Source organism: Salminus brasiliensis, chromosome 20 (genome assembly GCF_030463535.1).
Source record: "Salminus brasiliensis chromosome 20, fSalBra1.hap2, whole genome shotgun sequence".
Lineage (NCBI taxonomy): Eukaryota > Metazoa > Chordata > Actinopteri > Characiformes > Bryconidae > Salminus > Salminus brasiliensis.
The window spans coordinates 5,929,668-5,955,115 of NC_132897.1; the positions used below are offsets into that span (position 1 = coordinate 5,929,668).

Here is a 25,448-nt window from a genome sequence, read left to right on the forward strand (position 1 = left end):
CTCCCCCACCTCCTTCTACTGTCCTGAGAAAGCTTTACACTAGATGTTGGAGAATTGCTCGTGGGATTTGATTGCATTTAGTCATAAGAGCATTAGTGAGGTACTGATGTCAGATGATCAGTTCTGGATTATCAAAAACACCACTCCAGCTCATCCCAACGGCATTGGATGGAGTTTCAGCACTCAGTAATTAGATAACACAGTAATTAAAAGGGGTGTCTGACAGTAAAGGTCCTGATAAGGGCCGATCATGTACACATAAAAAAAAAAATGTCAGGCATCTGCATAGGCCTAATGCTGGATGTGGGCTAGAGGGGTATAAAGCCCCCCAGCACTAAGCTGTGAAGCTGTAGAACTGTTTTTTCTGGAATGATGGATGGTGCTCCATCCAATATGTCTGGGATGAGTTTTGGACGATTTGGGTCGGTGATCATCCAACATCCTGACCTTGCTACCACTCTTGTCGCTGAACGCAATCAAATCCTTACAGCAATGCTCCAACATCTAGTAGAAAGCCTTGGGCAGTAGAAACAGGTACTCCAACAAAAGCAGGATAAACTGTTTTTGATATCATTGATCTCGGATGAAACAACGAATGAGCAGGTGTCCCAATACTTTTGTCCATATCGTGTACTTTCTTTGTACTAAGCCTCGCCAAGCATACTGTCTAAAAATCTGTTCTATTCTAGGCCAGTGTCCAAAAAAAGTTCTCATATCTTTGGCGTGAGATAAACTGATCTAAAACAGTGACCTTGTGGTTGTGGGTTCTGAGTCACTCCACCACAGCTCTTCTACCATCCTCAAATATAGCTGCTTCGTTCTTCAGAGTACGACTCAAATGTGAAGCAGTTTCAGTTTCAGATGCATCCAGAACAGTGGTCTCCAACCCTCGTCCTGGAGAGCTACCTTCCTGCAGGTTTCAACTCCATCCCAAATCTAACACCCCCCTCATTCAGCCAATCAAGGACTTTTGAAGGCAGTCATTAGCTGAATAAGGTGGGCTGGATTCGGGTTCGACTCGAAGACTGTGGAAGGATGGAGACCACTGATTCAGTTAGAACTTTAGCCCAACTGGTCCTAAGCTTCGATGTTGGGCCCACATATGGATACCCACCAGGTTCACTGATGGGACCAGGAGGGCTTAAGCATGAGCCTCATCTGGGTTGTATACTGAACATGGGGCCTAGATGGGACCCGTGTAAGATTAAGGTGGGCTCCCGTTTAGGAAGCCCAACTGGGTCCCAGTAACAAAGAATGTACAACCCACTCAGAGCAATGTTCCAGTAATTCAGCTGCCAGAATAGCAAAAACAAGGTGACCGTCAGAACGTCTCAGAGCAGTGGTTCCCACCCATGGTCCTGGTGGACCCCAGGCCCTGCATATTTTAGCTTTTTTAAAATTAAAAGCTTGTAAATTTATTGATAAACCTCACAGTAGTGAGCATACACTATTTTGACAAAAGTATTGGGACACTTTCTCATTCATTGTTTCTTCCGAAATCAAGGCTATCAAAAACACTGTATCCTGTTTTAATTGGAGTAACTGTCTCTACTGTCCAGGGAAGAAGACTTTCTACTAGATTTTGGAAGAGCACTGCTGTGAGCATTTGATTGCATTCAGCGTAGAGAGCGTGAGTGAGGTCAGGATGTTGGATGATCACCACCCCACCTCATCCCAAAAGTATTAAATGCAGGACCATCATCAGTCCAGTGAACACAGTAGTTCCACTGCTCCACAGCTCAATACTGGGGGGCTTTATACCCCTCTAGCCCACGCCTGACATTAGGCAGCATGGTGCCAATAGGTGCATGCTTATCTACTCCAGGGAGTCCTATTCTACTGGCAATACTTCTTTAATTGAAATAGACTGACTGTGTGTGTGTGTGTGTGTGTGAGCAACAGAGACATAAAATTCAGTGTTTTCTGAAGTTGATTGAAGTTGAGGGTTCAATTCCATAGGCAGGCCAGCATACCACACTTCACCAATAAGAGTCCTTGGGCAAGACCCCTAACACTACCTTCTCCCACCTGTATAACATGAATTAGATGATAGAATATAATCAACAGAAATGAAGCGAGTGGTGAAGATCATCATGGCCAGATCCAGAGAGCTCTCTGAGGCCTTCAAAAAGAAGCTTGTAGAAGCAGAGCAGAGTCTGGGAAGGAGTTTAAAAAGATCTCAGAACAGTTAGAAACCAGCTGTTCCACCGTTCCACCACTACATCATTTACAAGAACAACTGCCAGCATGGCCAGATCAGGCCGTCCTGCCAAGTTCAGGTCAAGAGCAGAACCTCAAGATGAGTAAAGACGTCTCCAACCATCCTAAAACATCATCACGGGATCTACAGGTAGCTCTTCCTGCCACAGCTGATGTGAAAATACAACATCTACCATCAGAAAGATGTGTTCCTAAGTGTTCTCCGAGCGATTCCCATCTTCATCATTTATCTAGAACCCATAACAACTGTAGCACTCCTCTAAAAGGGCCTTCCTAGCCCTCTCCTGGCTGAGCGTGTCCAATCCCAAGGCCCTGTGGCCTGTGCTAACAGGCTCTGTCCATGTAGCTCGTGCTGTAGGTCTATGCCCCTCATAGAACTGGCCAGTAGTGACATTTTGAGCGTGGTGGTCCTAAAAGCAATCGATGAGCTCGATTCGTGCGCGCACAGGCGTGCTTGCGTGCGCGCGTGCGTGCGTGTGTGCGTCTGGGACGCACGGTGGAAGGAAGCCCCCACGGCGGAGGAGGCTGCACACCCACCCCCGGATCGCAGGGCTGCCCCCAGCAGGGACTGGACTGGACTGGACGTGCAGCCCAACTAGTGGTGCGAGTCATCGTCCACTGAGCTATCTAGAACCTTTAATATCATTACATAACGGAACCTATCTATCCTATGGGGGTCTCCATGTTAGATGAAATATGCACCCCCCCCCCCTTTGCCCCTTTCGCGCTACACTACACCCCCACTGCCCCCCATCCCCCCTCCCACCCCCACACACACACACACACAACACCACCACCTGCAGAATGCGCAAGCTCTAGCCTCACTGCAGCCCCCTCCTCGCTCTTATGAGCCCAGTGCTCGTGCCCGTGCACGCGCGTGCGTATTTCATCTCCACTATATAATAAAAACAATGCATCTACAGAGGGAGGCAGAGCGAAACTAAGTGCCCCCCCCCCCACACACACACACACACACACACACACACCTCTGCCCCCAGTGCACTTGGTGGGGGGGGGTTCGGGTGCCAGGTGCTAGGTAAACGAGCGTGCACGCGCGCTCGTGCACTCTCCTTCTCTGTGCATGTGTGTGCACGCGCTTACCTCCAGCGTCCGGATCTCTTTCTGTGTCAAGTCGTTGGATGTGGCACATTTGGTCCTCAGACCCTCCAGGCTGGAGATGCTGATGTCGATCATGTTCTGCACGAGCTCGCACTGCTGCAGGGCTTTCTGCAAACTCAGTTGATGATGCTGCTGCTGTTGCTGCTGCTGCTGCTCCTCGCTTTTGGTCATCGTCTCCTCGTCCATAATTTGCGAGCTGTCTTGAATTATCTGTTGTTGTTGTTGTTGTTGTTGTTGGTAGTGATGGTGGTCTAGGTGGTCTGGGTGGTCTTGGTGGTGTTGGCTTGACGTCTAGGCTACTTTCTCACGCTCAGGCTGGCCAAAACAATCAAAACGCAGGAGAGAAAAATAGGAAGCAGGTGAGGCTCCGAGCAGCTCCGCTGAACCTAGCTGAACCGAGTAAGGGAGATGAAGGAGGCGATGGTGGCGCTGCCGTCCAGCCGTGTTGCATCGCATCCCGACGGCACTGTGCATCAGGGCCGGCTCGCTGAGGCTGGGCTGTCTACCATGATGCACGGATGCACGGAGAGGCAAAAAGGGAAAAAAAGGAAAAGCATGAAATCACAGGCTCGCTGCGCGTGCACACGGGTCCATTGCAACGCAGCTCGAGGATGGAGAGAAATAGAGAACGCGAGAGAGCGCGCGCGCAAGGCGGCGGCGGCGGCGGCGGCGGTGGCAGCGGCTCGGGCTCCGTGTCTCGCGCGGCTCCGGCGCTTCTTTTTCTAAAGGTGATGGGTGCAGGTCCTCCCCTTGTGGGCCATCGGCAGCGTCCCGGTTCTCCCCCACCACACCGACATGTTCATGTTGCCCCCCCCACCCCCAAAGCCTCCGTCACTCGGATCCAGCAGCAGCAGCGGCAGCAGAAGCGGCTTGCCGAGGCTCTGGATCTCGCGAGATTACGCGAAACCTCAAACGCAGTGTGAGCTCACTGAAGCAGCGACGGGAATCGATTCAGTTTGGTGAACCGGTTCTTTAGGAAGCGAGTCGTTCTCCTCCTCATCTATCAAATCAAATCAAATGAAATCACATTTTATTTGTCACATACATAGTAATACACAGTATAACTTGCAGTGAAATGCTCTTTTGACAGTCTGCCCACATCAAAGCTATTCAATAAAGATCTAAATTTACTTAACTAAACTTAACTAAACCTTAACTTAATGTAGTAAAGTGCAAAAGAAAAATAAAAGAAAAAGAAAAATAGAATAAGTTACATTTAAGTTAAATTTAAGTTCAAAAATAAAATATAAAAATATGAAAATATAGAAATATAAGCAAAAAAAACATATATATATATATATACAGATGAAATAGTGTGTGTCTGTGTGTGTGTGTGTATATATATATAATGTATGTATACATATGTACATATTTATCTGTATGTGAGTGTATGTGTGAGTTAAAAAGAAATATTTGCGTTATTGTCCGTAGTGTGTTTTCCGCGAGCCATGGTTGTGTATTGTAGTGAGTGAGGGTCCAGTTTGTGTATGTAGATATTTTAATTTAGAGTCCTAGCCCCTGTCCCCATTCAGGGCACGGATGGCTTGTGGAAAGAAGCTCCTCCTCATTCTCTCTGTGTTAGCCTTTAGGGTTCTTAAGCGTTTCCCCGAGGGCAACAGAGAAAACAGTCCATTGTTGGGATGACTGGGGTCCTTCACAATCTTCTTGGCCTTGGTCCAACACCGCTTCTTTTAGATGGACTGCAGGTCAGGAAACAAGGCGGTAGTCGTTGAGGCAGGCTGGCTGTGGTTTCTTCGGGACAGGAACAATGATGGACTGTTTGAAGCACGATGGAACAATCCCCTGCGTCAGTGAGAGATTAATACTGGAATGTACTGGAATAGGTTTTGGTTTTATTGGGAGAGGTTTTAGTTGTACTGGGATGGGTTTTGGTTTTACTGAGATGGGTGTTGGTTGTACTGGGATGGGTGTTGGTTGTTCTGGGATAGGTTTTGGTTGTACTGGGATGGGTGTTGGTTGTACTGGGATAGGTTTTGGTTGTACAGGGATGGGTACAACCTAAACCTCTCTCAGTACAACCAACACCCATTGCAGAACAACCAACACCTATCACAGAACAACCAACACCCATCCCAGTACAACCAAAACCTCTCCCAGTACAACTAAAACCTCTCAGAACAATCAACACCCATCCCAGTACAACCAAAACCTCTCCCAGTACAACTAAAACCTCTCAGAACAATCAACACCCATCCCAGTACAACCAAAACCTCTCTCAGTACAACCAACACCTATCCCAGTACAACCAAAACCTCTCCCAATATAACCAAAACCTCTCCCAGTACAACCAAAACCCATTGCAGAACAACCAACACCCATCCCAGAACAACCAACACCCATCCCAGAACAACCAACACCTCCCAGTACAACCAAAACCTATCCCAGTACAACCAAAACCTCTCCCAATATAACCAAAACCGCTCCCAGTACAACTAAAACGCCTCCCAATATAACCAAAACCTTTCCCACTACAACTAAAACCTCTCTCAGCATAACCAGAACATCTCCCAGTACAACCGAAACCTATCCCAAAACAACCAACACCTATCCCAAAACAACCAACACCTATCCCAGTACAACCAAAACCTCTCCCAGCGCAACCAGAAAATCTCTCAGAACAACCAAAACCTATGCCAGAACAACCAACACCCATCCCAGAACAACCAACACCCATCCCAGAACAACCGACACCCATCCCAGTACAACCGACACCCATCCCAGAACAACCAACACCCATCCCAGAACAACCAAAACCTATCCCAGTACAACCAAAACCTCTCCCAGTACAACCAAAACCTCTTCCAATATAACCAAAACCTCTCCCAGTACAACCAAAACCTCTTCCAATATAACCAAAACCTATCCCAGAAAAAAACAAAACCTCTTCCAGTACAACCAAAACCTCTGAGTACAACCAAAACCTCTCCCAATATAACCTCTCCCAGTACAACCAAAACCTTCCCAGAACAACCAACACCCATCCCATTAGAACCAAAACCCATCCCAGTACAACCAACACCCATCCCAGTACAACCAAAACCTATCCCAGAACAACCAACACCCATCTCAGTAAAACCAAAACCCATCCCAGTACAACCAACACCTCTCAGTACAGCCAATACACCAGTAATAATTGCTGGTCGGATATCAGTCAGACTTACTGGAGACAAATTTGACGTTGGAGATGTGAACGCCTGTGATACAGTCCAGATACTAGTCACATGAAGTGAGCAGGTGTAAACGGGGTCAGAGTGTGTCCTTATAGAACAGTAAGGCCTTGCTGTACCTGTCTGTCCCTATAATACACAATGAATTGAAAAGCTACAGTTTAGAGCCCCAAAAAACAGCTTATGTAACATTAATTTCCAGACACACACACACACACACACAAAAGATTGAGAAGTGATGGTTTTTTGGTTCCAAGTGTTTAAATTGCTGTTATGAATGTGTTGTAATCCTTGCGTTGTGCCTTTGTGCTTTAATTGGAACAGCCAGCATTTCATAACAAAATCGGTAGTGTATAAATCAGTAAAGGTGGAAAAACAGGTCGAATGCAAACCTACAGATACAGTGCATGTTGTGGAGAAGTGGAGGTTCACGGTGGTCCACAAGCTGGGACGATGCTTGTTCTTTGCACACAGGTCAATAAAGATATGACCCTGCTGAAGGTTGGCATGGGAACCTGCCAGTTCAGCACTATGGAGAGCTCCCAGCTACCAGGCCCTGTGAACACACCTAAAGAACACACCTGGCACGGCTCTACCTGCCCTGCAGGAGCTACGGCTGAGGCACGGCTCCCAGTTGTCAGAGAGCCATGAACACATGCAGCTCCAGCAGGCCCTGAATGCCCTCTCAGATTCAGTAGAAGAAGACTGGGAGAGCAGCTCCTCTGCCTGGGCATGTGCAGGTTCAGCACTGATTCACAAAAGTTCTTTAAATATCACTGAAAATGAAGAAAATTGGACAACTAAGCAATTCAGAAGCTCCAGACTATAGTGTAAAACATGGTGTTTTGGTACTACATGTAGAGTGAAGTGTTTAACGTGCTTTATATAGTAGGGGAGAGTAGGGCACAAACTAGCATAGCAGTATATAGTGCATTATACCATTATACCAGACTTATTTGGCCTCTTTCTGATGGTAGATGTTGTATTTTCACATCAGCTGTGGCAGCAAGAGCTTCCTGTAGATCCCGTGATGATATTTTAGGATTGTTGGAGACTTCTTTACTCATCTTGAGGTTCTACTCTTGACCTGAACTTGCCAGGACGTCCTGATCTGGAATGTTCTCCACTTGTAAAGGATGTAGTGGACGGTGGAACAGCTGGTTTCTAACTGTTCTGAGATCTTTTTAAACTCCTTCCCAGACTCCTCTGCTTCTACAACCTTCTTTCTGAAGGCCTCAGAGAGCTCTTTGGATCTGGACATGGTGATCTTCTTCACCACTAAATGTCTGAGGATTAAATAAAACAGACTCCACCAGAATAATCCTCTCTCTGTGCAGCATAATGTTTAATATGTTTAATTTGAAGTGTGTAGAATGCATTACATTACTGTGTTGAGTATGTATGCTAGTAAGTTGTACATATTTTTTAATTTTTTTATATATTTTTATTATATATTTTATTTTATTAATATTTTATATTATATTTTATTATGTTTTTCCATTTATATTATTTATTTTATTCTATTTTATAGGCCTCTGTAGAATGTATTCTGAATTGTTCACCATGTATTTTTAGTATGTTTTATATTTTATTTATATTTTATATTATGTTTCATATGTTTTTGTAGTGTAGTGTTTAGTATGTATTATTGTATTTTATGATGTTCATATTTTATATTTATTCTATTGCTCACATTTATATTTCATATGCATTTTGTAGTATGCATTATGCATATTGTTTTAAAAGTTTAGTATGCTTTATATTATATTTATATTTAATATTTTATTTTACTGATATATTACATGTACATTTTATATGTATTACATTTTTACATACAATATTATATTTTATATGCATTTTGTAGTATGCATTATATGCAGGGTAAGTATGTACATTTTAGTATGCTTTATATAGATAGTTATATTTAATTTTATTTTATTGATAATATATTACATCTACATTTTATTATTATTCTATTTTTTTACATTTTTAATATTTTATTATATTATACATGTATTTGTAGTTTGCATTATGCAGTGTTTTGTTCAGTATGTATTTTATATGTATGTGTTATTTATTGTTTATATTAATTGTATGTTTAGTTTAGTTTTAGTTTAGCATAGATAGGAAAGGGGTGGAGTTAAGATGCCCCGCCCTCAGGTGTGGTTGTGATTGGCTGGCTTTATGAAGCAGCCCTCTGTCGTCATCCACGCTGACAGTAGTGAGAAGTTCGAATCATTTTCCCAAACCGATTCTTTCAATCTGTCCGCTTCAATGAATCGAACATCGGATCCACATACAAAGAAATCCCCAGCTTCAATTTACGAAGAAAACAGTTATGAATTATTTTGATTATATATATATATATAAACTCTAAGTCAGCCAATAGCAGAGGTGTGAAGTGTGTAGAATGTGTAGAGGCCGCCGAGAACTTGTGAATCGGTTCGACCGTTTTCTTGTTAAAGATCCGGTTCAAAAGAGCCGATTGACTCACGAGTCGGACAACAAAAGCGCGCCAAGAGAGAAGTGGGGTACAACACGCACCAAAACATGGCATCTACAAGCAAGACAGCGGGACAGGCGAGGAATTTACCATGGTAAGACACATCTACGATAGTCAGAGTGTCGTTCGAGCGTGTTGAGTGGTGGGTTTAGTGGAGTCGGGTCGTTTAATAAGGGGTTGTACGCGGACTGCTGCACAGGGCTGTATTGCGGCTAATGGATTAGCTAGCTAGCTGACGCTAGATGCCTAGCAGGCAAGCTGGCTAACTTGGCCTACCTGTTGTTTTCTGACAGTTCTGGTGTCTGTAAACATTTATCTAGCTGATATAAGCTTGTGCTGTGTTATCACGGCTATTTCTCTCCATAAACGGACTAGTAGTGTTGATATTTGGCTAACTAGCTAAGCATGGTTGGTGACACTGCATGTCAAAAGTTTGTGGACGCTCCTTCTACTGAATGCATTCAGCTTCTTTAAGTTGCACCTGTTACTGACACAGATGTGCAAATACACACACACAGCTGGTCTAGACCCTGTACAGAAGTACTGCCAATAGATTAGGACTCTCTGGAGCAGATGAGCATGAACCTGTTGGGACCATGCTGCCTAATGCCAGGCGTGGGCTAGAGGGGTATACAGCCCCCCAGCATTGAGCTGTGGAGGAACTGTGCTCTCTGGAAGGATGGATGGTGCTCCATCCAGTACTTTTGGAGTGATTATCAAACATCCTGACCTCAGTCCATATCCTGACAGTGTCCCAATACTTTGGTCCATATAATGTAGTACTACCAGTTATCATGTGCACTCTTAAAAATAAAGGTGCTGCTCTTTTATTTCCATTAAGATCCCATGTAAGGTGCATGGTGAACCCATGTTATACCATTTCATATACAAGGAGGCTAAAAGCAGTTTATCCTGAGATGCATCCAACACACCTATTATTATATGTGTGTTGTAATGTAGGGCTGGGCGATATGGTTAAAATACTATATCACAATATTTAAAGACATTTTATATGACGATGCATGATATTTTTAATAATTGTAGACAAATACATCAGTAGCAACAGGTTCTTATGAACTACTATTCAGATACTCTCCAGACTGAGTTAAACCTGAGTTAGACCTCTGATTAAACCAGTCTGATTAGACTGTTTATAATGAGACCTGCAGCTGATCAGTGTTTATTAAGCACTAACAGTGTCCTCGATATGCCTGGAAATGTATATTATCACGATAGCTAAATTCATCACAATATGCCCAGCTTTATTGTAGTGTATGGGATTACGATAAATAAAATAATATCTTTTTATTTGTAAATATTGTAAAAGGTTCAAAGCATTTTAAAAACAGCACAGTAACTTAATATAGATCAAAAACAACTGAAGACAACTATATATATATATATATATATATATATATATATATATATATATATATATATATATTATAATGAATTGAATGAATGAACTATGATGAATTCGCAATACATACAAACGCAAATCTGCCTGCAGTCCACCTCTTTCCCATTAGGGTGGGCGATACCGCAATTTTATCATATTGTGATAAATGATCACTGATCAACTGCATGGTTTATTATAAACAGTGTAATCAGACTGGTTTTAATCAGATGAAGAGCAGCAGTGGTTGGTGTGGCGCAACATATAACACCACTACCTGCCAGAGAGCTACCACACTATGTGGGAGACTGGGGTTCGATTCCCAGTCTGGGTGACTGTGCTGCAAGACTCCAAACACTACATTGGCCCACCTCTGTAATACGAGTAACCTTGTAAGTTGCTCTGGATAAGAGCGTCAGGTAAATACCATAAATGTAATGTGATTGCATGTATTGTGATATATTGCATATATATTGTGATTTAAATCTCACAGTAATGGAAACTGTCTTAGACGAATCCCTGGTTTAGAAATACAAGTTTTAGACTACACTTATTATAACCAGTAGTTGCTGACAATAGGATTCTCTACATTCTGCTTGTTGTGAATTTACTTTATATAATCGTGTAATTCTAAGGATTTGTGTTGATTTATTTTGGTTGTTCTTGTAGGGTTGAGAAGTACAGGCCACAGACCCTGGATGACTTGATCTCTCATCAGGACATTCTGAGCACAAGTAAGTAATGAACACGCAGGATAATCAGTCAAATGATTAAAAGACAATAGAGCAGAGCATCATAAACTGTGCTGACTTAAGACGTCTTATCTAGCACTATTCCTATGGGTAGACAGGACATACAAATATGCTATGTGGACAAAAGTATTGGGACACCTGCTTACTCCTTGTTTTGTTTTTAGAAATTGGAGTAACCGTTTCTACGGTCCAGGGAGGTGTTGATGAGGTCAAAAAGTGGTTGGTGTGGCGCAACAGATAACACCACCACCTACCATTGCGTTACAACAACACCATGTGGGAGACCAGGGTTCGATTCCCGGTCTGGGTGACTATGCTGCGCTACACCAATAAGAGTCCTTGGGCAAGACTCCTAACACTACATTGGCCCACCTCTAATACGAGTAACTTTGTAAGTCGCTCTGGATAAGAGCGTCTGCTAAATGCCATAAATGTAAATGTAAATGTAAAATGATCACCTCACCTCATCCCATCCCAAAAGTATTGGATGGAGCACCATCCATCATTCCAGAGAACCTAGTTCCTCCACTGCTCCACAGCTTGGCAGTGCTTCTCTACAGAGACTAGAAAAGCAGTGTGTGCGTGCATTTGCACATCTATGTTAGCAGGGGGGCAGATGTGGATTAATAATAATAATAATAAGTGAACTATTTAGTGAATATGTAGTTTCTGGACCATCACCAATAACATATTGGCTTTTAGTGATTTATGGATGTTCAAAGCTTGCATTGATGATCAAATTACCTCTTATTGCTTTCACCTGCATAGACTGTATCTTCTCCTTCTAAAAATGTAGAGCTGTTCCCTTACTGGAGCTCCTTCTTGAGGACTGCTGTAAAAACGAACAGAGTTGGCTGGACTGTTTGTGTTATGAAGCCCAACGATGTTGGCTAGATCTTTACAGAAAACCAAAGGGACCAGTGGTTACACAATAGCTAAGCTCTGCTCACCAGCAGTAGCTCCAGCCTTACAAAGTGTGCTTTAGACAGAGTTTCTCACAAGCATCTCTGAATCCTCCTCCTCAGTTCAGAAGTTCATCAGCGAAGACAGACTGCCTCATCTACTCTTCTACGGGCCTCCAGGAACAGGAAAGACCTCCACCATCTTAGCCTGTGCTAAGCAGCTCTACAAAGATAAGGAGTTCAACTCCATGGTTCTGGAGGTACTGCAGGACCAAGTCTTGTCTTCCTTTTAATAGTAGCCTGCTGTTAAAGAAATACGCCAGTGTTTTTCAGCTTTGTCTCGGTTTAAAGTGGTTGTAACAAATGGTGGACTTGGAAAAGAACAGAAAACCCAGTGTCCCTTTCAAAACACGAGATTACATTACAAATAAAATACAATATCAACCTTTTTAAAATAACAGCTTTATAGTCATGCATAGGGCCAGTGGTGGCTCAGGGGTTAGGCTATTGATGACAGGGTTGTGGGTTCGATACCCGGGCCAGCTAGCTGCCACTGTTGGTCCCTTGAGCAATGTACAGTTCATTTACTGGAGCTGAGGACTGTTTGTGGTGTGAAGCCCAACATTGGGAACCACTGGATACACACTAGCTAAGCTCTGCGCACCAGCAGTAGCTCCAGCCTTACATGTGTAGGGGAAGTGATGGCTCAGCGGTTAGAGCACCGGGTTTATTGATGGTTTCGATACCCGGGTTCGGCTAGGTGCCACTGTTGGGCTCTTCACCCTCTCTGCTCCCCGGGCGCCGCAGCTATGTGCTCACTGTTTCTGTTCTAATGCTGCTTTAATAAGACATTACTAATTTATCTGCATTCTTGTGGTGTTACGATTGTAAACTGCTTGATGCTGATTTGTAAAATGCTTGGATACGAAGCTTATTTAATGATTGCTAATCTGTTTTTACATAAAGGCTATTGATAATCAATTATTAAATTGTGATGTGGATTAAAGAGATTTCTGTCCTTGTTTCGTTTTAAAGCTCAATGCTTCAGATGACCGTGGAATAGATGTAGTTCGAGGGCCAATCCTGAGCTTTGCGAGTACCAGGACCATTTTCAAGTAAGAGCAGCATAAAACATTTCATTCCAGTTGAATTACAGACGTATCTGTATAGAGTCTGAGCTGCTGTGTCAGCACTAAGGTACAAATAAAAAATAAAGACCATACTTTTAAAGCCTCTCAACTCATCATACCTTTTATTTTGTGTTTTAAGGCTGATGCTTATATTTATGCTTCATAAAATAAAAAAATTTAAATATATCTGTTTTTGGTATAAGCATTTTAAACAGCTTGATATAAGCACTTTTTAAATTATTTATTATAATAGTTTCTTTATAATTCATTTGTATTTATTTGCACAGTTTAGTAAAAGGAATATAAGGAAAATAAAAATGTGTTTTTAAGAGGTACTTTATTCAATTATGTAACACTAAATATGAAATACAATAAAATGCTGTGTGTGTTTGTTTGTTGTACATTGAGTTTGTTCATGTGAAAGGAAATGAGTTTTGTTGCTGTTTCTCATGTGCTTTTTGTGTGCATTGTCGTTGTTTGTGTAGGAAGGGTTTTAAATTGGTGATTCTGGACGAGGCGGATGCAATGACCCAGGATGCTCAGAACGCTTTAAGGAGAGGTAGCAAACCATCTGCCCCTCTACCAGCTTACCTGCTGTGTCCCCAAATGGCTCTGTGGCAAAATGAATGCTGCTTGTTTTTTTGGTTTTTCTTCCCAGCCCATGATGGTTCTCTTTAAATCTCAATTTACAGTCATTTAAAGTCTTTTTCCCCATCTATACGCTTTAAAGTTAAATTCAGTGAAATGGGTGTATGTTGTTACTGTTAGTACTGTGAAGTGAAGGTGCATTTTTAAAATTATTATTACTATTAATTTCGTTCTGCTGCATTATAGTCTAGCATATTGGGTTTACCCTCCTAATTTGTTTGTCTTTCTCTATCTCAGTGATTGAGAAATTCACGGAGAATACTCGTTTCTGCCTGATCTGTAACTACCTGTCTAAGATCATCCCTGCACTTCAGTCCCGATGCACACGGTTCCGTTTTGGCCCTCTCTCCCAGAATCAAATGATCCCCAGGCTAGAGCATGTGATCCAGCAGGAGAGGTGAGTGGACCCCAAAAACCCAAATAGTGCACTTGCTTAAAATCTTGCTTTAAATCTAAAAAACAAAAAACAAAAAAAAAAAACACCCAGAATTTTACTTTGGGGTAAAATTTGAACTTGGTGTGGGATTAATTTGGGTGTAGAGTCAGTGTCAATGGGAGCTGATGCAATAAACACTTTTAAAAAGTTCATTAAACTGGGCTCCTTCCCCCCCCCCCCCAGATTTTTTTAGTTTGCCTAGGACAGTTGTAGTTGGAGGCATATATATATATATATATATATATAATTTATTTATTTATTTCATTCATTCATTAAAAAAGGTGTATGTATACATGCACAGAATGAGAGATAATAGGGTGGGTATATAAAAAATATACACAGTCCTGGAGGAATGCAATTTCACTCCACTGTGTACTTGTACTGAGGAGGCTTTTGTGTCATGCCATATCACTTGACTTGACCACAGTTTGGGTCTGACTGTTCACTTACTGCCTATTATATCCACCCCTTATATATCCACATATAAAGATAATTAAAAATTGTCTGTGGTCTTCCCGTTATGGCTGATCAGTATAGCCAGATGTACTGTATTGATCCCAAAGGGACGAAGGCTGAACCACCAACATGAGACACTCATGAAAGTTACAGTGAATTTTTGTCAGCCTGTCTCTTCCGTACGTTTCTTTTAGCATCGACATCACTCCAGATGGTATGAAGGCTATTGTGACCCTCTCAACAGGAGACATGAGGCGATCATTAAACATTTTACAGGTGTGTGTCTCTGAATAGCCGTTGTTTGATGTTTTAGTAGTGCATGTACTCTATTAAAAGTAGCTCTGTATTCCAAGTAAATGAACCAATGATAAAATATGTGTTTGTCTATGCAGAGTACTCATATGGCCTATGGAAAAGTGACAGAGGAGACTGTTTACACGTGCACAGGACATCCCCTGCGGTCAGATATTGCCAACATACTGGACTGGGCCCTGAACAAAGACTTTACCACAGCATATAACCGTATCCTTTCCATTGTTCACTATGTATTTAGCCTAGTTAAAGTAAGAGTTTTGGGCAGAAATGAAGTACCTGATTGAAAAGAAGTGTGGGTCTCTCAGTTTGGAATCTAAACTATACAATTTGGTTTTTTATTATTATTTGTTTTTAACTGTTTATTAAAACCAAATTAACAGGCTGTGTCTTATTAATGCATAGTATAAGCTTAAAGATGAACTAATTGCTTATGGAGGAATAGAAATAGACCTCAGGCAAGAACCTGGTTCAAAGAACAAAGAGATAATTAGGGAAGCAGACATTGTTTTATAAGAGATGATCCTTTGTATTTATTTATTTTATTGAAAATGTTGACTTGATTTCTTTTCTTAAGTAAAATGTTTAATTATCTGTTTGTAAAATTAGTGATGTTCCTCTGCTGTCTACTTACCTTGTATTATTACCTTTATGACACAGTGAAATAAGCCCTAATAAGGCTTTTGAGGCAACCTGTATTGCATAAGCATAATTTTATTTATTTCATTTTTAAAAATAAAACCTACATAAACCTTATAAACCTTTCCTTACAGAAATTAACAGAAATTATGGAGCTGAAAACTCTGAAAGGTCTTGCGCTGCATGACATTTTGACAGAGGTGCATCTTCTCATACATAGAGGTAAGGTACGGTCAAGAGGATTACAGTTATCCTGTTCATGCTATGAACTGAATCTGATGAATTGGCTGGAGTATAGAGAAGCTACATAGCATTAAATTTCCTCTTTTAAATGCTACGCTACCATGTTGGCTAGCAAGCACAAACCTTCAGCCATGGCCTTGCGACTGGAAGGTGCTATCTTTAAAAATCTGTGTTTTCCTAGCAAAAACATACCATTGTAAATATGCATACAGTTTTTATGAAGGCATTTTAACATTATTGCAGTTACTTAGTATGTTCTGGAAAATCAGAAAACCTGAAAATTAGAGACTATGACCAATGTCCTGGAAATATTGGTAAAATCCTAGAACAGTTGAGCTATTGAGCCGATTAAGGTTGCTTTATTGTATTATGTCATACACGGCTCTGAAACCAGTGAGCCTCATATTTGGAAAAACACCAAAGGATATAGAGGAATTTGCCTCTAATGGAAAATATTAGCATATAATAGCATTTGTTAAATACTATAATTCCAGTTATGTGTATAAACAGTTTATATTGAGGATTTTTATACGCTCACTGGGCCGTATTTATTCACATTTTATATAGTGCTTTTCACAACAAATATCACAAAGCAGCTTTATAGAGGTGTGGGTCCAAGCCTCTTTTGAGCAAGCCCAAGGTGACGTGGCACGGAAAAACTCCCTCTGATCGAGGGGAAGAAACCTTAAAAGAAACCCAGACTTAAAGGGGAAAAACCCTCAGAGACTCAAGACTCGTATTTATGGTGTGTCTCAGAATAAGAACACTGATCTAAAATCAGGTGTGATTGGTCACTATAGTGCTATTCAGCGCCACGTAAGGAGCAGAGATTGATTTCAGATCAGCATGTGCACTATAAGGCCATTTTATTTACGAGATGCTTTGGAAAAGTCCTGGAAATGTTTTTCAAAAGAGTGTAGGCTGTGTAAATGTCTGTTTAGTGGGGTGCTACCATTTCTATTAGGTTGACTTTTTATTATTGATATTCAGTAAAGCTTGCCCAGCCTAGTTCCCCAGTTGCTATGGGGGAAAGCATAGATCAGTCTGTCATTGCTGAAGTGAAAAGGCTGCACAGAAAGGTCTGACAGCCAGAATTGGGAACGTTACATTAGATTTGAATTAAGACTATATATATTTTAAAATGCAGTGAAGTGCTTGTCTGTACATTACAGAACACGGTACAGGCCTAGAACCAGTACGCTCGCTCACTTTCATCCCCATCCGTCCATATAGCAGATTGGTCCACGGTTTTCTCAGCCTGGTTTCCCTGGAGATTCCCCTGCGGTTGCCACAGAAACTGGCTGTTCCTTTCTGTAAGAAGTTGTCAGCGGCCCACTGTAGCAAGCTTAACTATAGGCAATGTTAAAGCTTGAAGAATATCCGTTTATTTCCATTTATTTAATACAACCCACATGCTGATTCATCAAGCTGTTCTGTTTTTTTCTTTGTCAATACAATAAACATTTCTACAGTGTGTTCAGAGCTCAAAATTGAGTTCCTACTGTGGCAAAATAAACTGAAAGGGGCTTTACATGACAAGTTGTGCTGAATAAAGTGCCCACCTTAACCATACTAACTTTTTGCTTCTCCTGCTTTATTCCAGTGGATTTTCCTCCGTCCATTCGAATGGGCTTGCTCATCAAACTGGCTGACATTGAGTGAGTAGATTTTCCTCTTTTCAGTCGTCTTTATTTTAGACTAGAGCTGAAAGTCTGACATTTACTCAAACACACCTCACCCCAAAAACTCTAATAATAACTTTACAACAAATAACAACCTAAACATAAGACCTGCCAGGAAAAATAAATAATAAATAACCGTAGTGCAGTAGGATTCCTGTAACGCCGCCTTCATTTTCTCCCCGTTTTAGGTATCGTCTCGCATCTGGGACCAACGAGAAGATTCAGCTGAGCTCAATGGTGGCGGCTTTCCAGGCAGTTAGAGATATAGTGGTCAGTGATGGCTAGTGCAGGTAGAGGCACATCAAACCTACTCTGCCTTATTTCAACCCATGACACCATAGGCATTTGGTGAGTTGGTCTTCTGATGACTGTAGGACTGATTGAATTCCAAAAGAAAGAAAAACATTGTTTTAAAGTAATTGTTCAATTACTTTAAGTTCTCATCACAGTTTTATAGCAGCAGTATATATTATGTAAAATTGAAATAAATATTTTTCTTGCACTTTTGTGTCCTTTTCACATGTGTACATGTGTTTTCCTTCATTTTTCTATCTTTCAAGTTTTGAAATGGAATCACAGCTTCTTTACTAGATGCTACAGTAACTGTGTGATAGCCGTGGATAGAAGCCAGTGGTTGTCAGCTGTAGTGTTCACTGCAGCGCAAGATTTTTTTCTTCGAGATGTTTCTGTAGGTGAGGAATTCCAGAATCTTTTTAGGGAGGGGCAAGGCAGTCACTTGGAAAGTGGACACAGAGTACCTCAGGGCCGTCCGACACAAGTGCCGCAGGCTTGGAACCAGACGAGGAACTCTCCAGAACTTCACATGTCCATCCCGACACCTAGAATGGAAAAACGGGCTTAACTGAACTGTGGAGATCATGCAAAGGATTTCTCAGTTTAGCCAGATAACTTGGGCCTATAGTGTCTTAAGAACAGAGCTGAGAGGTAGTACAGTTGGACAGTGTTCAGCTAGGTGAGTGAATGACACATGCTTATATGCACAAGTGGCAAATCCTGCTCTGTCCAGTCCACTGGGCTGAAATGCTGAGCAGGACTCACATTTGATGTGTAAGTACATGCATCTACTATCAGACAGAGACTGTACAAGTTAGATATTCAGTACTCTGGTCTCTGTTTAGGTCTTCTAAAAACCTTCTTTTGAAGGCCTCTGAGAACTCTGAGAGCTTTGCATCTGGCCATTGTGATCTCCCTCTGGAATAAAGTCACTTGAGTCTTGCTAGGGTGGCAGAGCACTCCTATAATCCCGATCGTTTGGCGTGAGATGGTCAGGATAGCAGTCTTAACTCAGTCTTCATGTTCTTAGTCTTGGCTCATGCTAATGTGAACACTGAATAACCAATAGGTGAGCTCTCTCTAGCACCAAACAGGAAGCACCTTGCTGTCCAATTGTTTCCTCCCAAGAAAATTCTATACATTTCTATAAAATTCCATTTCTGCATAGATCAAATGAAGATCAATATTTTTAATTTAACATATTTACTATTACATTTACTTAAATGTTCAAGCAAAAGACAAGATTCTCAATGAAAATCATAACATTGGAATTTACCCCGTAGCAATAGCGCTGCCTTGTGGATGGAAGGCACAACACAGGCTGCTGACTCTGTTGTGGTCTGCCTCCAGGACTAGTTTATCTTGTTCCACGTCCCAGATCTGCAACGCCCTGTTACACAATGGCAGAAAATCTTGATCAGTGAAAAAGAAAAGAGGCAATGCCTGACTGATGTGCTGAGGAGGTGCTGCTTATGTAATCACACAGGCATGTTTGAACTGCAGTGCAGTGTTGACTTGGTAGGGCTGGTCACTTCTTTTAAATACACTGTTTCTGTGTTGTCACAACCTAATGCATTTACATATATCTGCCAACTTTCTTCAAACTGAAGTTAGAGCGTTTTAGGCCATCAGAACAGATGATCATTTATGAATTATGAATTTTATAAAATAAGAAGACCTTAATGAATTGAAGTATAAAAATAACCTGAAACTGTTATTGGGACGTCTGCTCATTCGTTGCTTCTTACAAAATCAAGTGTATTTAAAAAGCTGATCCTGCTTTTGTTGGAGTATCTGTTTCTACTGTCCAGGAAAGACTTAGGATGTTGGCTGATCACCACCCCACCTCATCCCCAACCACAGTTCTTCGCTGCTCCACAGCTCAATGCTGGTTTTTTTTTATAACCCTCTAGCCCATGCCTGGCATTAGGTATGGTGCCAATAGGTTAATGTTTATCTGCTCCAGAGAGTCCCAGTATATTGGCAGTGCTTCTCTACAGGGACTAGACAAGCTGTGTGTATGTGCGCATTTGCACATATGTGTCAGTAATGGGTGCAACTTAAAATAGTTGGATATGTGTATTAGAAGGTGTGTCCACAAACATTTGGACATATGGCATTGTACGTTATTAAAAAGGAAAATGTAGGAAAGCTGTAACTGCAGTGCTTTCAATGCTTACTATAGCTATTTGTCATTTCATTAATTTGACATAATTAGACATTCAACAGTATGTTCCATCATTTTTTGAAAGTTATTAATGTATTAATGAATAGAAATTTGAAATGATCCAAAAAATTATAATAATAATTTAATGGCCCTAATTAATTTGTGACCATATGTAGTCACAGTAATTTGTTGTATTATGTAATTATAAATGTAATTATAATAGAAGTATATAGTAGAAATGCTGTAAATCTGCAAAACTACACCTGTAGTGTATTCATGCTCTAACGGCTCACCTGTAGTCTTTGAAAGCCAGCTGCAGGGTTACAGGAGAGAAGCTCAGAGCAGTTAGGAGATTGTCGTTTCTGTATACACATGCATCACAGTCCCTGGAAGAAACACAACAAAATACACAAATACATCAGACATGCTCTGCCTTATAAACCATACTATACTTTCTGCAACCAGGTCTAGTGAACTGGCCATAATGATAAAATCAATTGACAAGAAGAACAGCAGCTGACTTCCCACCCACTGTCCTCTGTTCTTTACACACGCTTATTTTTCCTCACAGAGATAGTTCTGAAGTCCTGAGAGGAATCCTGTGTTACAGCAGGACACACTCTAAACTGAAGTGCCATCCATGACTGGATATCACCGTTTTTGATCTTTGCAAGAAGGATCATGTGTGATGTGCATTATGTGCACACGAAAATCAATTTCTCTGCTCAGTTTTTTTTTTACAGCATTAATAACTGGTTTACGATTCGATAATCCCATTAGTTTCAGAGAAACTACTTCTGAGGCATTTTATCTGGGTTACTCACTCCACTCTGGTCAGCTGATCAGCAGTGTAGGGGTCCCACAGGTCCAGCCACCAGCCTGTTGCAGAATGGAAAGAGCCAATCGCAAGCAGCGCTCCATCCAAAGAGAAATCACATGAGATCATGGTCCGCTCGTGGTCATATTTCAGGTTTCGAATGAAGGTGTAGGATCGCATGCTCCAAAGATAAGCTTTCTGTAGTGAAAGAGGATTATTATTATTATTGTAATGATAAAATGATGAAAATGACAAGTCTTTAAAGACAAATCTATATTCAGGCATTTGGATTAAATTCACCCTGTTTAAGCAGAATAAAAATGATGAATGAATAAACTAGTGGTGTGTCTAGTTTGCACAGACACATCACTACAATCGTGGAGTGATTTTAATCCAGTATGAATCTGCCATCTGTATAATTGTCCACAGTCTTACTGTAATGCAGGGAGTGTAGTGTTCAGTCTGACCAATTTCATTCCAGTATGAATCTGCAGTGTGTGTAGTTTTTTACAGACCGTAATAATTAGAGTAACTGTGGTCCAGTATGAATCTGCAGTGTGTGTAGTTTTCAGTCCTGACAGTAATACTTATTCCAGTATGAATCTGCAGGGAGTGTAGTTTTCAGTCCTGACAGTAATACTTATTCCAGTATGAATCTGCAGGGAGTGTAGTTTTCACAGACCGTAATAATTAGAGTAACTGTCGTCCAGTATGAATCTGCAGTGTGTGTAGTTATTATAGTCTGACAGTAACCATTGTAGAGTTTATTCCAGTATGAATCTGCCATTTGTACAGTTTTCACGGTCTGAAAACAGTAATAAATGAAATAATTGTGGTCCAGTATGATTCTGCACAGTGTAGTTTTCACAGACTGTAATAATTAGAGTAACTGTGTTCCAGTATGAATCTGCAGTGTGTGTCATCACAGCCTGACAGTAATCACTGGAGTTATTTTATTCCAGTATGAATCTGCTATTTGTACATTTTCACAGTCTGAACACAGCAATAAATGAAATAATTGTGGTCCAGTATGTATCTGCTTTTTGTGTGTAACAGTCTGGCAGCACTTATTGTGAAACTGGAGTCTGCTAGCAGTAACGGTCATGTGATCGAGTGAACAGCAGACTGAAGCTGGAGCTCCTCCTCTGAGAAAACGAAGCCAGGCTGAATCAATGATTCAACAGCTGACTTCAAAACAGTAGCACCAGCTCTGCCGCAGACAGATAGCCATGCGTGACCTCCACACACCGTAGTCCGTTACTGATCAGTAAAGATACTCACAGAGTCGAGATTACAGACTGAGGCGATCATGCTGCTATCTGGAGAAATGGCGCATTTGAACACCCAGTTTTTCGGCCCAGTCAGGACACGGGACGGTGTACCTGCAGATGGTAAACAATGAAAGTGAGTTAGGTTGACTTGACAAAGATGGACCAGAACCAGAGTCATCAAAACCATTTACAATTGTGCTTAACATAAAGCACATATCATAAGCAACAGCTGACCAATCCATGGCACACCTCAAAACGGTGTTTTCATAGCAACCGTTGCTAGGTTGGACCACTTCACAGAATATCAACAAAATCCCATTCAATCTACTGGTGGTTCAAATTGTAGTCATTTTCACAGGAAAAAGAACAACATTGGAAACATTGAATCTGAGCCTTGTGTCCTGATCCAACACTCTAGCCACATGCTAATGTTAGCCAAAAGCTAACATGCTAATCACAGAAGTCATACAATCGCAGTCATAAACTGTAACTTTTGTGATCCGCTACACCACTAACTGTTAGCCTAGCGCAGATCTCAGTCTGCTCCCCCGGCTTTTGCGTAGTCACTTCTTTAGTAAGTGGGGTTTATGCAAATCTAAGACTGTGATGTAACAGTTTTGGGGTTTTTGAATCAGCTCGTTTTCCAACCTTGTTTTTTGGCTCTTTTTGGTTCACGGTTTGTCGGTTCCATGTACCGAACTCTTATTATTCTACTCTACCGAGATAAGTACAGTTTGACATTCCAGGGTACGTTTCTTTAAAGGACTGGCTATTTCAAAGCATTTGAGAATGATGTATACGTGCTGTGACCTTTCTTGGACAAGTCCCAGACTCGTAGTGTTTTGTCCCTGGAGGCCGACACGAGAGTGAGACTTCCATTTGGAGCGAAGGCTAAATCTCTCACCACAGACTGGTGTCCTGTTAGGCTGAACAGTAGCTGGCCTGAAAGCAAAAACCGTGTTAGGAATATTGGTTATAAGCTGAGTAACACAGAGGTCATGTGGGGAGACTGTCCTTGCCTGCCAGTTAAAACAACAAGATTACATAACTGCTTCAAACAGTCTGAAGTGCAAACAAGTGCAAAGTCCTGTCACAAGACTGCGACCCCTCTTAGTCTTACCTGTGGAGACGAGCCACACCTTGATCGCTCCGTTATTGAGGCCTGTCGCTAGAAGCAATCCCTCTGCAGCCCCACAACACTCGGCAGCTCTGGTACGACTGGCCGGCTGAGGGCCGAACGCCATGCCCCATATGGTGTGTTCACACTGCAGCGTTCTCTCCTCACTGCCAGCAGGATCCTCAGCATGACTGAACAGAGCACAGAAGGTGGTGGGTCATGTTTCAAGGGCTTCGCGATACAGATCATATACACAACATGGACAAAAGTATCAGGACGCCAGGTAAAGGTGCATGTATTTGTCACTGTACTATGTACAGCAAAATGTGTCCTCCGCATTTAACCCATCTGTGGTAGTGAAGACACACACACACACACACACACACTAGTGAACTAGGGACAGTGAGTACACACACACCCAGAGTGGTGGGCAGCCAACTCCAGCTCCCGGGGAGCCGAGAGGGTAAAGAGGCAGCTTGCCGAGCCCGGGAATCAAACCCACAACCCTATTACCAATAGCCCAGCGCTCTAACCGCTGAGCCACCACTGCCCCATTCGCTCAGTCACCCCATTCAGGTCATTCACTGTTTCAGGGAAAAAGGCTCTATACTAGATTCTGGAGGAGCAAAATCTGCTGTGAGGATTTGATTGCCTTCAGCAATCTGAGAACACAGTCTTCCACTGCTCCACAGCTGGGGGGCTTTATTCCACTCTAGCCCACACCTGGCATTAGGCAGCATGGTGCCAATAGGGTCATGTTTATCTGCTCCATTTAATTATTTTTTTTAATTAATTAAAAAGTTTAATTCAAACTGGACATTACAGTAAATTAAACTGGACATTAAATTGAATTAAACTGGACATTACAGTAAATTAAACTGGACATTAAATTGAATTAAATTGGACATTACAGTAAATTAAACTGGACATTAAATTTAATTAAATTGGACATTACAGTAAATTAAACTGGACATTAAAATTAATTAAACTGGACATTAAAATTAATTAAACTGGACATTACAGTAAATTAAACTGGACATTAAAATGAATTAAACTGGACATTACAGTAAATTAAACTGGACATTAAATTGAATTAAAGTGGACATTACAGTAAATTAAACTGGACATTAAAATTAATTAAACTGGACATTACAGTAAATTAAACTGGACATTAAAATTAATTAAACTGGACATTACAGTAAATTAAACTGGACATTAAATTGAATTAAAGTGGACATTACAGTAAATTAAACTGGACATTAAAATTAATTAAACTGGACATTACAGTAAATTAAACTGGACATTAAAATTAATTAAACTGGACATTAAAATTAATTAAACTGGACATTACAGTAAATTAAACTGGACATTAAAATTAATTAAACTGGACATTAAAATTAATTAAACTGGACATTACAGTTAATTAAACTGGACATTAAATTGAATTAAACTGGACATTACAGTAAATTAAACTGAATTAAAGTGGACATTACAGTAAATTAAACTGGACTGAACTGAATCACACCGGACACTACCGGACTGGGCTGTGCACAGTTGGAAAGCTGGTAAGGGGGGCTTACTGGTCGCAGGGCAGGGGCCAGGGCAGCACTCTGACGACGCCGTGGCCCAGAGACCAGGCGAAGCGCGAGCCGTCCGGGGAGAAGCACGCGCTCCATGTCTCACAGCCCGGGGAGCCGTAGAGGCGCGCGGGCCGAGAGGGCTTCAGCTCCACGAGCAGCTCGTCGGGGTCTGAGGGGCAAGAGAAACACAAGCCCACCAGCCTTTAGCCAGACAGCACAGAGACAGACCCCCCCCCCCCCGTCACTGCATCCCTCACTGAGCAGAGGCTCGCGCGCCTCAGCACCACGGTAATTTAATCACATTTATATGATAAAACATCATTAATTCCGGTTGGCTCGTGCCTCGCCGACTCTTACCTTCTGCTGGTGGGGTTTCAGAGGCGGTACACATCGCTGTATTGTGCTCATGAGGAAAGTGAGGGGTGTGCGTGTGTGCGCGCGTGCGTGCGCGTGCTCTTTATGTCTCTGCTGTCTCGGCGCAACCGAAACACCTAAGCACACCCATAGAGAGGGTGGGGTGTGTCCACGCATGCGCAGTTCACCCACACGTCACAACCTGCTGCTTAAAGGTACATT

The 25,448-nt window shown here is 41.7% G+C and overlaps 3 protein-coding genes across 5 annotated transcripts in view; 1 reads left to right on the plus strand and 2 right to left on the minus strand.

Moving 5' to 3' along the window:
* ksr2 (kinase suppressor of ras 2) overlaps nt 1–4,125 on the minus strand; it is a 138,860-nt gene extending 134,735 nt beyond the window's left edge. For both annotated transcript variants that reach the window (XM_072664716.1, XM_072664715.1), the window contains exon 1: nt 3,322–4,125. In XM_072664716.1, coding sequence (XP_072520817.1) covers nt 3,322–3,525 — 204 coding nt within the window. In that variant the 5' untranslated portion in view covers nt 3,526–4,125. The remainder of the gene's footprint in view (nt 1–3,321) is intronic.
* A 4,907-nt stretch (nt 4,126–9,032) lies between these two features.
* rfc5 (replication factor C (activator 1) 5) lies at nt 9,033–18,128 on the plus strand. Of its 2 annotated transcripts, none has more exons than XM_072664695.1 (11): nt 9,033–9,124; nt 11,096–11,160; nt 12,204–12,340; nt 13,116–13,195; nt 13,696–13,769; nt 14,096–14,255; nt 14,945–15,026; nt 15,143–15,272; nt 15,846–15,923; nt 17,548–17,602; nt 17,815–18,128. In XM_072664695.1, the coding sequence occupies exons 1-11, from the start codon at nt 9,078–9,080 to the stop codon at nt 17,909–17,911; spliced, it is 1,005 nt and encodes a 334-aa protein (XP_072520796.1). In that variant the 5' UTR covers nt 9,033–9,077; the 3' UTR covers nt 17,912–18,128. The 2 variants fall into 2 exon arrangements, with proteins under 2 accessions (XP_072520796.1, XP_072520797.1); XM_072664696.1 differs by lacking the exon at nt 9,033–9,124 and adding an exon at nt 11,343–11,485.
* wsb2 (WD repeat and SOCS box containing 2) lies at nt 17,307–25,376 on the minus strand. Its single transcript, XM_072664694.1, has 9 exons — nt 25,230–25,376; nt 24,873–25,041; nt 23,296–23,483; nt 22,986–23,117; nt 22,186–22,286; nt 20,912–21,102; nt 20,381–20,473; nt 19,197–19,310; nt 17,307–18,465 (listed from the first exon to the last, which is right to left on the minus strand). The coding sequence occupies exons 1-9, from the start codon at nt 25,261–25,263 to the stop codon at nt 18,264–18,266; spliced, it is 1,224 nt and encodes a 407-aa protein (XP_072520795.1). The 5' UTR covers nt 25,264–25,376; the 3' UTR covers nt 17,307–18,263.
* Nucleotides 25,377–25,448: the final 72 nt, after the last annotated feature.